This window comes from Dysidea avara, chromosome 6, assembly GCF_963678975.1.
Source record: "Dysidea avara chromosome 6, odDysAvar1.4, whole genome shotgun sequence".
In the NCBI taxonomy this organism is placed as follows: domain Eukaryota; kingdom Metazoa; phylum Porifera; class Demospongiae; order Dictyoceratida; family Dysideidae; genus Dysidea; species Dysidea avara.
This window is the reverse complement of record NC_089277.1, coordinates 15,533,977-15,547,986: the sequence shown is the minus strand read 5'-3', so window position 1 is coordinate 15,547,986 and position 14,010 is coordinate 15,533,977. Positions and strand designations below refer to the sequence as shown.

At 38.3% G+C, this 14,010-nt stretch overlaps 1 protein-coding gene across 2 annotated transcripts; it reads left to right on the top strand.

Annotated features, from left to right (window-relative positions):
- The first annotated feature begins 1,869 nt into the window (after positions 1 to 1,869).
- On the top strand, positions 1,870 to 8,949 carry LOC136258204 (uncharacterized). Of its 2 annotated transcripts, XM_066051533.1 has the most exons (4): positions 1,870 to 2,962; positions 3,013 to 3,111; positions 7,093 to 7,170; positions 7,889 to 8,949. In XM_066051533.1, the coding sequence occupies exons 1-4, from the start codon at positions 1,877 to 1,879 to the stop codon at positions 8,882 to 8,884; spliced, it is 2,259 nt and encodes a 752-aa protein (XP_065907605.1). In that variant the 5' UTR covers positions 1,870 to 1,876; the 3' UTR covers positions 8,885 to 8,949. The 2 variants fall into 2 exon arrangements, with proteins under 2 accessions (XP_065907605.1, XP_065907606.1); XM_066051534.1 differs by lacking the exon at positions 7,093 to 7,170.
- The last annotated feature ends 5,061 nt before the right edge of the window (positions 8,950 to 14,010 follow it).

Below are 14,010 nucleotides of genomic sequence, written 5' to 3'. Positions count from 1 at the left end.
ATGTTAAATTATTGCTAACATTTTTATATGCAAGCTGCATACAAAGCTATATTATATATACATCAAAATTGCTCACAAGTCTTTCACTTGGATACAAGCTGGCCAGTGATATATCAAAGCAGTCATAGAATATATATTATCATTGTGTAATATAGCTATAAATTTGTCTGTAGGTATCCTCTGTTTATACAGGATGAACAAAATTCTGCATTACTTCCAACATCTGTAAATTGGTTGCAGAGCTTGTGCATGTGAGCTGGGATATTCATCTGAATTTTAATAGCCGTTGATCTGGCTGCAAATCTGTTATGTGGACTTTGTACAGTGCATGCAAGGCAACATGTGTAACTACACCAACTAGTATATTTATCACTAAGTATCAATGCATGTAGGAAATGTGGCTGCCAGCCTGCAAACTGTATTGAAAATGGAGCTATATAATTTATATATAGCTATAAGAAATTTCCACAAAATTCAATAGTTGTATACTGAATATATAATATAATAGACACAATTGCAGTTTGAATTCTTTATTTTTGCACGTGCCTAAAATCTTAATGGTATATATATGCATGCTGTAATTTTCTGTTTACGTTATATAGCTAGCTATTTTCCAAGCATCAGACAACTAAAAAAACTGAAATTCTTTGATGCTTGCATTCTGTGAGTTATCATCCAAAGAAGTTGATTCATGACTCAACATGTGTGTCACGTTTGAAGTCAGGAGCAGTGCCAAGTAAACATTTGTATACAACTACTGAGTCCTCTGTCCTGCAAGGGTAATTGTCTATAGATCCTACATATAGTCACTTAGAGAGAGAACCGTCATTAATAGTGATAAAAAGATGTACAAAACCAAACGAAAACAAAACAAAAGGCATGTGAATCCTCGGGCAGCACGTGACCACAAAGTGAAGACCCTTAGAGAACCACACTGTGGGCATGGCAAGGTAAATTGCAAAATGAAAAAAACTAATATATCACTACAGAGTAGCTAAGCAATTGTAGAAAAACGATTTTCCTTTGAAGACAGCTTAAGACTTTTCAATAATCAGTTACAGGTTTGCATCACAGGCTTAGGCCACTCCAAATAAATTCTCTGTTTCCCGTCCTGGACTCAGGCATATTTTCATGCGGGTGCGGGCGGTCCATTTCCATTATTTCATTATAAGCTTTTCAAGCCATTATTTGCCTGGCACAGCCAAAAAGGCTGCATAAAACATGCTTAAGCTTGTTCCTTCCTTTGTAAGTTGCAAAAATAACTCAAACGTAAAGTTCGTGCTGACTTGATAGCACTGCTGACACTGTTTCAAGATAGCTTTTACTGAGCTTATCACTATGCAAGAATAACCGGAAAATAATGGAAGAATACGGAATAATGAAATATTTAGAGCTGGTGGTAACCAGATGCGGGCGGTGGACGGGAAACAGAGAATTTATTTGGAGTGGCCTTATTGTTAGCCTCCTTGCAGGTTAGTTGGCTAACAAATAATATTACAACCAGTTAACAGTGCTAGCCGCTACCAGGAAGGTATCCGAAGGTTAATATTATAGCAGTATAGCTAGCTACTATAGTAGCTACCTCTCCCGGCAGTGCAATTGGTCAGTCCGGTGTCCGGTGGGTATAATACTGGTGCTACAGTGTAGCTACATTATATTAAAGTTAAAGTTTCGCGACTCTTGTACGCATGCGCACTCAAAGTGCTTTTATTTGTCTCGCAGAGCCACAACCATACACAGAAACCCCTATAGTTCCGCCCTGGGATGGTTTATTAGATTTGTGAGATGCCTAATTGTATTTAGCTAAGTCACGTTCCCAGTTGATTTATATGTTCAACCTCCAGGCAATCGGCTACATCAGTTCTGATAATTAAAAATGGCTTCAGGTGATGATCTTGGAGAACTTGTTCTGAAGGAAGTCACTAAACTAGATCACGGGGAATTGGGGCGCGGGGCTTACGGGAGAGTTTACGCCGTCAAATATTGCGGAACAATATGTGCCGCCAAAGAGATCCACTCCATTCTGGTCGAAGAGGTGCGAGAAGTGGAAATGAGACGAACAGTGGAATCATTTATGAGGGAGTGTCGTCAATGCAGTACATTACGTCATCCAAACGTCGTACAGTTTCTAGGTGTTTATTATCCTTCTGCGGGGGCGGTCGGTGTACAGGGAAGAATGCGGCTACCAGTAATGGTTATGGAGATGATGGCGAATAGCTTAACCTCAGTGGTGGATAAACATGAGAAGATTCCTGTCCATATAAAATTTTCAATTGTCCATGATGTCTCCCTTGGTCTGTGCTACCTTCACAATCATGACCCTCCCATCGTCCATCGAGACCTCTCCCCCAATAATGTGTTATTGACGGCACATCATGTGGCAAAGATCAGTGATCTTGGAGTGGCCAAGGTGATAAAGGCTGACAGCAAAAAGACAATGACTAAAGCTCCAGGAACAGCTGACTTTATGCCACCTGAAGCACTAACAAAACAGCCAGAGTATGGCCCTCCCATGGATGTGTTTTCCTTTGCTGGAATAGTCCTCCACACATTTAACCAACAGTGGCCTAGTCCATCTGAACAAGTTCATTTTGACCTCAAGACCAGAAGAAAGGTGGCTTTGTTGGAAGTTGAGCGGCGTCAGCAGTACCTGGACAAAATGAGAGGAAAGGCTGAAGTATTGAGGCCACTGGTTGAGGAGTGTCTGGATGATGATCCTGCTGTGAGGCCGACCATAACAGCTGTCTGTGAGAGGATCCAAGTGAGCAAGGATGTTTACATGAAGGAGTCGCCACAAGATGTTATCACTCTACACCAACAAGCGGATCAGCTGAAAAGTAAAGTAGAACAACAGAAGACTAAAATTGGTCAATTAAGGACAGAAAATGAGCGGCAGAAAAGGCAGATTGCTATACAAATCAACCGACTGAAACTTGAGAATGATCATTTGAAACAAGAGCTGGTGAGTATTAGCTACATGTTTTCTACTATGCCAAATAATGTATGATATAGATCTCCACAAGGAGTATGCCAACACAACAAGTAGCCAGTCAACTTAACAACAAAACTTCATCAGGAGGACCAACAGCAAAGACATCAAAATTGAAAATTGTGAGTTACTAACAGTGCCAGTAGTACATTGTACTTCACTGCAAAACATCATGTGCAGTCATGGGTGGGTTTTACTAGTTTCCACTACTCTAATAGTTAGTAAAAATTAAAACTTGAAGTAGGAATCAATCATCAGTGTAATGCACATGCTAAGAAAACAAGGTAGACCTGTGTCAAATATGCCAGCATAATAAAAAGCTTAAAATAGGCTGGAGTGCAATGCCAGCATAATGTTAGCATATTGGGTGGATATTTCAAACTATGGGGCTTAATTCCATGAAAATAGATTGATACTGCCTAATAGACCAGTCAGTGGAAACTACAAACTGCAATAGAGCACTCAAATGTACTTAGATCGATACTCTCTAACAGAACAGTCACATTGTAGTAAAATACTTTAGAACATTCACTGATTATAAGAAATGTAGAAGCCAGTGCTCCCAATAAGAATTCTTAAGCACCAGGACAAAATGTCCTGACAAAACCAAACTTGTCCGAACATACTTATACATTGCATTGACACTACGTATAGTCACCTACATATAACACTGACTGTAGCAGACATTCTCTGATGTAAGGCACTCTGGCAGTCACTTTGTTAGACTACTCAAGTGCTTTTATGAGGTTTCTGTACAGCAAAGGGGTTGGCATTGGTGTATTTGTGGTCACTCCCTTGGTTGGCTTGAATGTTTTATCTCCTAGCAACCAAGTGACAGTTATTATTGGTAAAGTAAACAGTTAAACATTGGGCTCCTTTAATAGGACATTATGTCCTGATACACTATTTTGGCTAATTTGTCTGGAATTTGTCCGTTGTCTGACTGTTATCGGGAGCACTGCTAGAATCTTTAAGTCTCCAGTTCCAGTGTGTTAGGTTAGGTTAATCCAAAGGCTGCAGCACATGTTGCTGTCAGACCTTTAGTGCAGGCCACTGTAAAGCTTTAATAATAATAATAAAAATAATAGTAATAATGCAAGCATAATGGGAACACTGAAGAGCATAATAGGTGAAATTTTTGGAAATTCCTGAGAGCATTTTGGGCAAAAATTTGAGCATATTTGACTGAGGTCTAAAACAAGATCAAAGATGTTACAGTTGAATGGAAAGCAAATGATCTATGCAACAGAAAGTATGGAAACAAGTTGAACAAGATTAGAAGGCTACTTGAGTGCTTACGTTTGGCTAACATGTTGAAGTGATATATCAAATTAGCCAACAGTAGGCATTACAGTGTGTTCCATTTTCGCAAGTAGCCTTCTAATCTCCTTCTAATCTTCTTCAAGTAGCCTTCTAGTCTTGTTCGACTTGTTTCCTTACTGGGGATCATCAGCTGTAACATTTTTGATCTTGTTTCCTTGCTTTTCTTACTTTAGCATGTGCATTACATTGATCTCTACTTCCTTTATTTTTTAATAACTAGTTTGTTTATTTTTATGTCTAGCTAGTTAGATATGAGCTCATGGCCTCCCAATCATTTGGAATATTGGATTTTTAAAATTATGAAATATTGTGTTGTTAAATTATGTAATGAAATATCTGAAATGGCATGGTTAATAATTGAACAGTATATTTAAAAAAAATTTATTTCTTTTGTATCACATGCACCCATTTTCTCTTTGTGTGCTGCGATAGTTTTTAAGATGCTGGCTTTCTTCTCACAGCAGTCACAACCTGAAAATGATTTCTACTCAGGTGAATATACAACGACTACACATTGACATTTTCTGGTATACTCTCAATGGCTTGAGGAAAGCAATACAGCCAGTAGTTGGTGTCTCCTTGATAGGAATAGATTGGAGTGCCTAGCATATGTGCAAGAACACACATTCAAAATCTGTACCCCATACTCCATTCTACTTCTTGCAAGACGCTGCTGTAGCCATCATTGTAAGCAACTCTGCCACCATCAGGCCCTTACTAGGATGGGTATAGTCCTCATAAATGTGACTCAGAGTTGGACGAAGATTCTACTCTTGTAGTTGCCGATTCTTCATCATCTAACAACTCTGAAAGTTCTTGTACCTTCAAAATGTTTTTAAGAAAGCTCATGGAACCTTCAGAAAGGCCAGACTATATCCCTTATACCATTGTGACTCCTCCTAGCATGATAAATGTTATTTAACTGAGTTCTCTGTTCTCAAAATGGGATAGTGTACTGCAGTAGCTCTAAGTTTATGTAACCATGCAGCTAGTACAACAACCAGATGAACAGGAAGGGGGTGACCCTTCTTTTCCTCAAGTAGATTAAGGTCAGATGATTCATCAGTCAACAAGTAGATCAGAGAATATGTACAAGAACCATCATCCAAGATTTGTAAAATATATCTGATGTTTTCTATTGAATCATCATTGAATTCAATTTTCAAATCAATGATGATTTGTCTCCTCACTGCCAACTGTCCTGCATCACATTTCCATGTATTAGATGGCTTTTTGTCTTCTGCATTTTTAAATAACACCTGCCATCATTGTCAACCACAATCAAGATTTCATCCAGTGAGTACTCATTTTCAACAATAGGCAGTCACGATTGCGACAAGCTTATCTTCATCTGTTAGATATGGGCATCTCCTTTGCCAGATTTCAAAACTTTTCTGAAACTTTTCCACTGTCTTCTCTCTATCAATTTCCTAGAGTTCATCAAAAACTTTGTCAACATTCTTTTCAATCTCGGAGTTGCTAGGTGGCTTCAAAGATTACCTTCATAAAATTGCAAACAAACTCTATAATGCACAAAAAAGAATTGTGACGGTTCTATTAAGGAAGTGACTGCTCTATTACAGTTATCTCGACCTTTGCACAAAAATTCAAACTTATTTGCCACAAATCCCCAGAGTACAGTTTATAACTGTAAAGTACATTTATATCTGTTGTCCTCTATTTTCCCTTTGGCTTTCTGTACTTTAATATACAGCATGAATGATTTCTTCTCATATCCGCTTATGTCACTTTTAGTAGTGCAACTTGTCCTTTTCTTAGATCATGCAGCACTGTCAGCATGACTCTTCTCTGGATCCTTCATGGAACTTTCACGGCTCTGTGCTGCACTGTCAGCATGACTCTTCTCTAACTCTTCTTGATATTTTGTCAGCTATTGTCTCTTTGTTTTCCGTGTAGTGCTTTTTGTTGTAGTTTTTTTTCTTGCTTCTTTGAAACTGATCATTACATCAGTACTAAGTGCATTCCAGGTGGTTTTTTAAGGTAAAATTTATTGTAAGTTGTTTTTTACAGTGTGAAAATTATGAACCCGTATGATTTCTTACCGATCCCTACTTATTAAGTACTATTGTATTTAATGATATAGTATTAATTTTAAGGGATCCAAGTGATAAAAAGCTAGCGAACTTAGTTGTAGTTAACAGTGTGGTATGTGTACTATTATAGTGTAATAGTGAAGTAGGGATACAAACAAGAGATATGAATGATGGTGTTGCAACACAGCCCTGTGTTTACATTAACATGTCATAACAATTATTTTGTTCAGTCAATGCTAAAGTACTTATATGAGCTATGTTGTAATACCATCATTCATATCCCTTGTTCCACTAGTTTTCACTTGGAACCCCTACTTTATTTTTTAAACAATAATAATACACTATTTATTTTTGTTTGCTATGGTGACCGTTCTGTTGGATATTGACCATGGCTGTTGTAGGGTGACTGCTTTATTAGGTTATCTCGAGTGGGCCTCAAACAACTAGCCTACACTTTGAGGGGCATGGTCTTTCCATGCCTCCTTTTAACAGTATGCTACCAGTAAGAGGTGTGGTTGATATCAATTGCAATAAGTACGGTAAAGGGGTGTGTTGTGGAGCTCAGTCATTACAGATGTTGCTAGATAATTATAAAAGGACATGGCTGATTCTAACGTGTTGCTATGAATATAGTGTCTACTAGTTAGTAATACCTCATACAGCAGTGTGTGTGCTTTAAATAATTTTAAAATCAATGCCTTGATATGGTTTCTTTGCATGAAGAAGATGATGACCAGCATGATTAAAGATAGGCAATCACAGAGGGCAGACACTCATCAAAACTGCAAAAGGCACATGCCACTGGTGAGTTTGTTATTGTGGTGTAATATGGTGGTCGTATATACAATGCGACATTTAGTTGCTAGCTTTGTGACTGTGGTCAAGTGAGTAAGTAGACCAAAAATTGGCTTTTCTAAAAATTAATTTTAGTACAAGTTCTTCTGTAAGGATAAGCATTTTACTGCTATGAGCATCAGTAACTGCAACCTCTTTTGCAATTTCATCACATAAGATGTTTCTATGATGGTTTTTATTATGGGGCTTACATCATTTTGGAGGATTTTTGCTATACAGTACAATACTGTGTCACAAAGTTGTTTATGCACTGCCATGAATCTAGTGTAGCATTAAGCTAGTTACTTGTGACAGATTGGGCAAAGTTGATATGGTCCGGCAAAAAAACTGTGATGGCAGAGCAAATGGCCTGTCCATAGTTATGCTTGGATGGGGGAATCAGTTAGTCAGCAGAAACTTATGTGTAAAATTTCATGGAAACATGTGGAAGGTTTAGGGTTGCTCTGAAGTCTGAAGACATTTCTGGGCTAGGTCATGCCTAACCAATACTGCCATGTTGTCATGAAAGAAAAGTGACGGTGATATTTTTTAGGCAAGAAAGCCCAAACCTCCATGATTCCTACTACTATACTTTACGTTATCAAGAGTTAATAATATTTTACCATTTATACCCCCTTGCAAATGTTGTGAACATCACATTTTATTAATGCTATTTATGATCACCCAGGAGGCACCTCCATTATTTCCAACACTGACCAGTGAAAGGTATTTTGTTAAATGGACTAAATTGAACAGTTTTCCTTCTCCAGTGTATGGTGCACATGTCATAGTACAAGACAAGAAAGTCTATGTTGCTGGTGGAGATGGTCCAGTTTACAATGCTATACATCAAGTATATGTCTATGACATCAATACTGATCGTTGGGATCGGTTTCCTCCCTCAGGTCACGTCAATGGTTTCCTCACCATCATTGGTGGAAAGTTAGCTTACATTGGTGGTCACCTGTCTGCTACAAAGAAGATGACCAATAAAGTTTCTACATTTGATGAAACTAGTCAAGCTTGGACATCTTACTATCCTAACCTTCTCTCACCTAGGGACAGACCAGGGGTGGTTACTCACCTGGAGCATGTTATTGTTGCTGGAGGACGCAAGCATGTTGACCACACAGTGGCTGTGCGAGATGACATTGAAGTGCTCAACTGGATAGAGAATTCTCATTGGCAGTTGGTGTCCATTAACCTTCCTGTGCCAATGAATAGCTTTATTCCCATCACTATTAATGGTAGCTTGCTCATAGTGGGTTACACGGGTGCTAACTTAAAACATAATGATATTGCCTACAAGATACCTGTTGATGACATCACAAGATCAGGTGACCAGCAAAAAACAAGTGACACACCCACCAAATGGATTACAATGACTAATGCCACTCACTGGGGTACAGCCCTAGTCCCCAGCTCATCCCCACCAGTGGTAGTTGGTGGAGAAGATGAAAATGGTACACCAACATCAGATATTAAGATGTATGAAGACTCTAGCAAATCCTGGAGGAAAGTTGCATCCCTCTCCTCTGCTAGATCTTATACAGCTATAGCAACAGTCAGTAGCAATGCTATTATAGTTATTGGAGGATTTGCTAAAGGAGGAAGTGCCACCAATGCTCTATCTTCCAGTCTTACTACAGTAGAACTAGGGCAAGTTCAGTTGATTGATTGTTAAGAATATTTTGTGTGTTTAGTAAATTACTTTTGGAGTGAAATATTTTGCTATAAATGATAAATGATATAACGTATATTGATTTTTAAAATTTAAACTCAACACATTTGGTAGGGCTGTTCTTCCATGTGAGAGTAAGTACAATAACAACAGTTCTATATACAATACTCACAATTCACCGACAACAAATACAGTGGAACCTCTCTATTACGGACATTTTAGGACCCAGAATTTTGTTCATATTTTGCTGTAGTATAGAGGTTTTCCTCTTTCAGAGGTAAACCAGATCTGTTGGGACCAAAATTTTTGTCCTAATAATGGAGGCTTTTTCTATTGTGTCCTTAATTCAGGGAGTTTGTTAGGAGAGGTTCCACTGTAATACTTAATACATACAACTTAATTAGAATACAATCAGTGATAATAAGAGTGGACAACATAAAGTTGTGCTCTGAAAAGATTTGTTGAGTAAGTTGATTCCACCACTTTGCTCCCTGATAGTGAAAAAAGCTTGTGTTCATGATCGACGACATCTGTCAACATTAGCATAAATTATGTTGAAGGACATCAAGCCAAACAGTATAAAGGAGGGTCTAAAGTTTCCATGACAAACCTGGTTCATAGCAAATAATGTTCGGTACTGAATTAAAATTTAATGTTCTACAGGAAGCCAACCAAGGTCAACGCAATGGGCAGACACATGATCAAATTTCCTTAAGTTCTTTACTATATGTACAGCCCAATTATGCTGATGTTGAAGACAATTTAGAGACTTTTTGGAAATAGTAGGACCCCACGCTGGTGAGGCATAGCCCAAACATGACAACACCAATGAATCAAATCAAAAGCTCCCACACAACACTTGGCATATGCTTGTAATGAGTATTATTCTAATATAGCATAGTAGGAAATCTTCTTACAAGCTACAGATATATGGGATTTCCATCCCAATTATCAAATACACTCCCAAATACTTTAGAGTAGAAATAAACTTAAGGGAAGCATCACCGACATACACTGCTGGAATGTGTTCAGTAACAGGTACTTTTGGCTTGAACCACATCACACTAGATTTAGTTTCATTTTACACTATGTAATCCGCACAGAGAGAATGTAAATCCTCAATTAAACAACGTTGGACTTCATCAAAACTGGCGCCTGAACAGATTATAGCAAGTTATAGCTGTATCGTCTGCTGCTTATTGCAACAATTTTCCATGTCTGACTATGCACCTCATTCATGTGGATCAGAAAAAGCAAGGGCCCTATATATTGCTAAGTAAGAAAGTTGACCTGGTCACCAGATTATTGGAACAGTGCACTGTGTAAGAAATTAAGAAATTTATTACATATATACAGCCAATAAACAAACAGGCTTCCATGTACAATGGTACTTTATATAGCATGGTTAGGTCATGACAAATTAATCTTATGGCGGCGAGTCAATGTGTTGGCAAACTCAATAATAATTAATGTAAATTACATGATTTCTGGAAATAAGGCTATACAACACAAGCAGTCATAAGTGTAGTAGCAAGAGGAGAGAAATGGACCTCCCTTGCCTTATTTCAGAAGGATTTTAATTAGCACCTGCAAAGATCAATATACTCTAATAGAGAAGTCATAAATACTCTAATAAAACAGTCAGTTGGAACTGAAAATGATTTTTGTCAACCTAGAGGTAAACAGTCCATGAAACACATGATTAATCTCAGGCAAGCAAAAAAACTTGTACCTTATAATTATTTATTTCTGCATGGTTTTCAAATAAATGCCTATATTAATTTTAGACCCTGACAGCTGTTGCAGCAAACAAAAGCATTGCAAGTATAAACACATAATTGTCAGTGATAGGAGATGCAGTGTTAGCATACATAAATAGCTCTAAGAACTCTAATTGTTCACTTTTATTCTATGGAAGCAGTCACGCCACATGGTAAATTCTGTTAAGTACACTGGATTTCAAGTCCGTTGTCCTATTTGAACTCGCGCATGCGTTTCATTTATGTGCAAGATGGCTGTCAGTCACAGTCATTCAAATGTTCGCGCCGTACGCATGCGCGAGTTTAAATAGGACAACGGACTTGAAATCCAGTGTACTGCGGTTTTCCATGTCCTTGCAATGCAAAGCGTCATGCGCTAATATTGTGTCAGTATGCGCAGTTCTTTGAATACACCTGTAATGTTCTGTGGCTGTCGAGTTGTATGCGTAGGCATGCCTAAAGTCCTGTGAGTCGGTAGTCGTCACTGAAAATCCGCTGTTGAACAACTGCGCACCACATGCTTGTATAGCGCATGACGCTTTGCATTGCAAGAACTTGGAAAACCGCAGTACACTGGATTTCAAGTCCGTTGTCCTATTTAAACTCGCGCATGCGTTTCATTTATGTGCAAGATGGCTCTCAGTCACAGTCAAAATGCTCGCGCCGTACGCATGCGCGAGTTTAAATAGGACAACGGACTTGAAATCCAGTGTACTACTGTATAAACATCTAATAGTCTTGTGCGCATGCGCATTCCGCAAAAAATCTTTACACTTGTCTCGATCCAATTTGGCACGTGAACATGCAAGCTTCATAGCTAGGTGTTAAAGACAAGTAGCTAAGTGTGCTGTTTGCATCACCATCTTTGTCTGCTGTGAATGAGTGACTAGAGTCAGCTATCTACGTAGCTAAGCGCTAAAAAGCTGCAGGTCAAGAGATCTCCCAGCCGCGCGGTGTTCAGTTTCAACGCCGAAGAGGTCGTACTGAAACACGCAGCTGGATAGAGACTGTGGAATAAATCAATTTACAAAATATATAGCTAATTATAAATTTCATGCTTTAGTATTCATGGATGAAAGCTGTTCGGTAGCCGAGCAGGTGCCGAGTCAGTAGCTCAGTGTAGCCAGCCACTCCTGATCTAGCAGTGACTGAAACATCATGATCAAATGGACACTACTGTTCTACCATAGAATAATATACTGCACTGCTATGTGTGTTGGACTCACTTGTATAGCATTCATCACAACCTTTGCAGATTTTGAGACATCAGTGAAGCTGCCCTTACCAGCTGGACCTATCATCAGTCAGTTGATCACAAAGCTTAAAAGCCATCCAAAGAATTTAGATTTTATACGTAAGCTTTCAGAATCTCAGATCACAGAAACTGTGAACATATTTGGAATACCTAGCTTGGGATCTTCAATTTTAAAACGTCAATTTTTAGCTTGTTCAGGTGTACGATTGCTAAAGCGAACTGTGTCATTCAATGATGAAGGGAAGATCACTGTTCCAAAACACTTTCAGACTTGCAAAAATATGACGTTTCAGAAAACTGGGAATATCGTTGCTCTGTTAAGCTGGCCAGGCTCAGGTAACTCATGGGTGCGAGAACTAATTGAGACCACTACTGGAATTTACACTGGTGCATACAAAGATTGTGATTCCAGCTATATTAGTGTGGGTATGTTTGGTGAAGGTGTTTATACTAAAAATGTCATTGTCATGAAGATACATTTCCCTCCACCAAATTGGAAATTACCAAATAAAATTATTTATATTGTTAGAAATCCTTTTGATTCTATCATTGCTGACTGGAATAGGAAATATTCGGTGTTGCAGAATCCACTCACAGCACATATTTCTACAACTAGAAAAGAAAACTTTGGTAAGTGACTACTAAGAGTAAGTGATATATTTGCAAGTACTGTATCAACATATACGTATATATTACGCGTACATGTGTGTAAGGATTTGTTAAGTGATGTGGTCAATCAAGGTTGAATAATTATAAGTTGATTTGCAAGATTCACTGCTTTTGACACTGATCATGAGTATTGCAAGGCCATTATTTAAATAATCTTATAGCCATGCATTTTGTATCTCATGAACATACCTTTTTATTAAACTGTAAGGTGTTAATACCAAATATCCTTTGTTAATAGATATATTAATAACTACTCCACAGCTAATCTGTGTGTGTGTGCGTGTTTGTGTGTGTGCAAGTGCAGTGGCTAGAGCAACAGTCTGGTATATTATATTGAAGGGTTCCAGGTTTGATGCTGTCATTTCCTTGAGCAAGAAACCTTACATACATTGCTCATGTCTTACTTAGAGGTGTTGGGTTATTGTGGAACTTTGGGTTTTGCGACCTCTCTCCTGCATGGAAAGTCTTCCTGTGAGTTATTAGTATTGCCCCAGGAGGATTTGTGTGTGTGCATGCAGACTCAAGAGTATACCTGAGTGGTGCACACTGCAGGCATCCCAGCGCTGATCTACTGGGTGACAATAGCTGAGTTTCACATGACTGCCGGCGTGTGTAGTGCGTGTAGTTGCAGTACATGTGTGCGCATGTGTGTATATACGTATGTGAGTGTGTGTGGGCGTGTGTGCATGCATGTATATGGTGTGTGCTTGTGCATGTATTATGGTGTGTGCTTGTATAGACAGTGTGATTGAGAATTTACTGTACAAACTCAATCTCAAACACCTAAACAGCGTACTTTGTCAATCTTTCTTGCCAAAAATTTCAGGCATATGAATAGTTACACAGAGAGCACTTCTTTCCCATACCAAAAAGTACCAAGACTATAATTCTGTACACATGCAGTTGTGTATGCAGTTATAATACATATATCCATGTGTACCTAATAGAAGTTAAATTGAATGTTATATTTTTGTTACAACAGGAAGCAAGAACCCAAGGTGGACCAGAGAGGTTAGAACAGTCCCATTATCATGGCGATACCACATACAGAAATGGGTAGGCTCAAAGAAGGTCCCTACACTAGTGATACAGTATGAAAAGTTGCTCACCAACTTATACATTGAATTGAAAAGAATAGTGGAATTTTTAGAGGTCTCATATGCAGAGGAAGATTTACAGTGTACTATTAGATCATCCACTGAGCAATTTCACCGAAGCCATGATAAAAGCTTTGATCCATACACTAAAGAGCAGAAACTTTGGATCTTAAAACAGATCCAGCTAGCTAATAAGATATTGCAACCTTACAATATCACCTTTGGAAGTAAACAATGAAAACAATACTAGTATATACTATGCTTGCTAAACATAATATGATATATTGTATGTAATATTGTATGTAAGATTTTCACATCTACTAGACCAGGGAATAAACATTTGTAAGG

Excerpts from the sequence above, each read along its gene's own strand:
- LOC136258204 (XM_066051533.1), top strand. The coding sequence starts at position 1,877 with ATGGCTTCAGGTGATGATCTTGGAGAACTTGTTCTGAAGGAAGTCACT. Across the intron at positions 3,112-7,092 it reads AGACATCAAAATTGAAAATT|ATGATGACCAGCATGATTAA; the intron begins GTGAGTTACTAA and ends TGCATGAAGAAG. Across the intron at positions 7,171-7,888 it reads GCAAAAGGCACATGCCACTG|GAGGCACCTCCATTATTTCC; the intron begins GTGAGTTTGTTA and ends ATGATCACCCAG.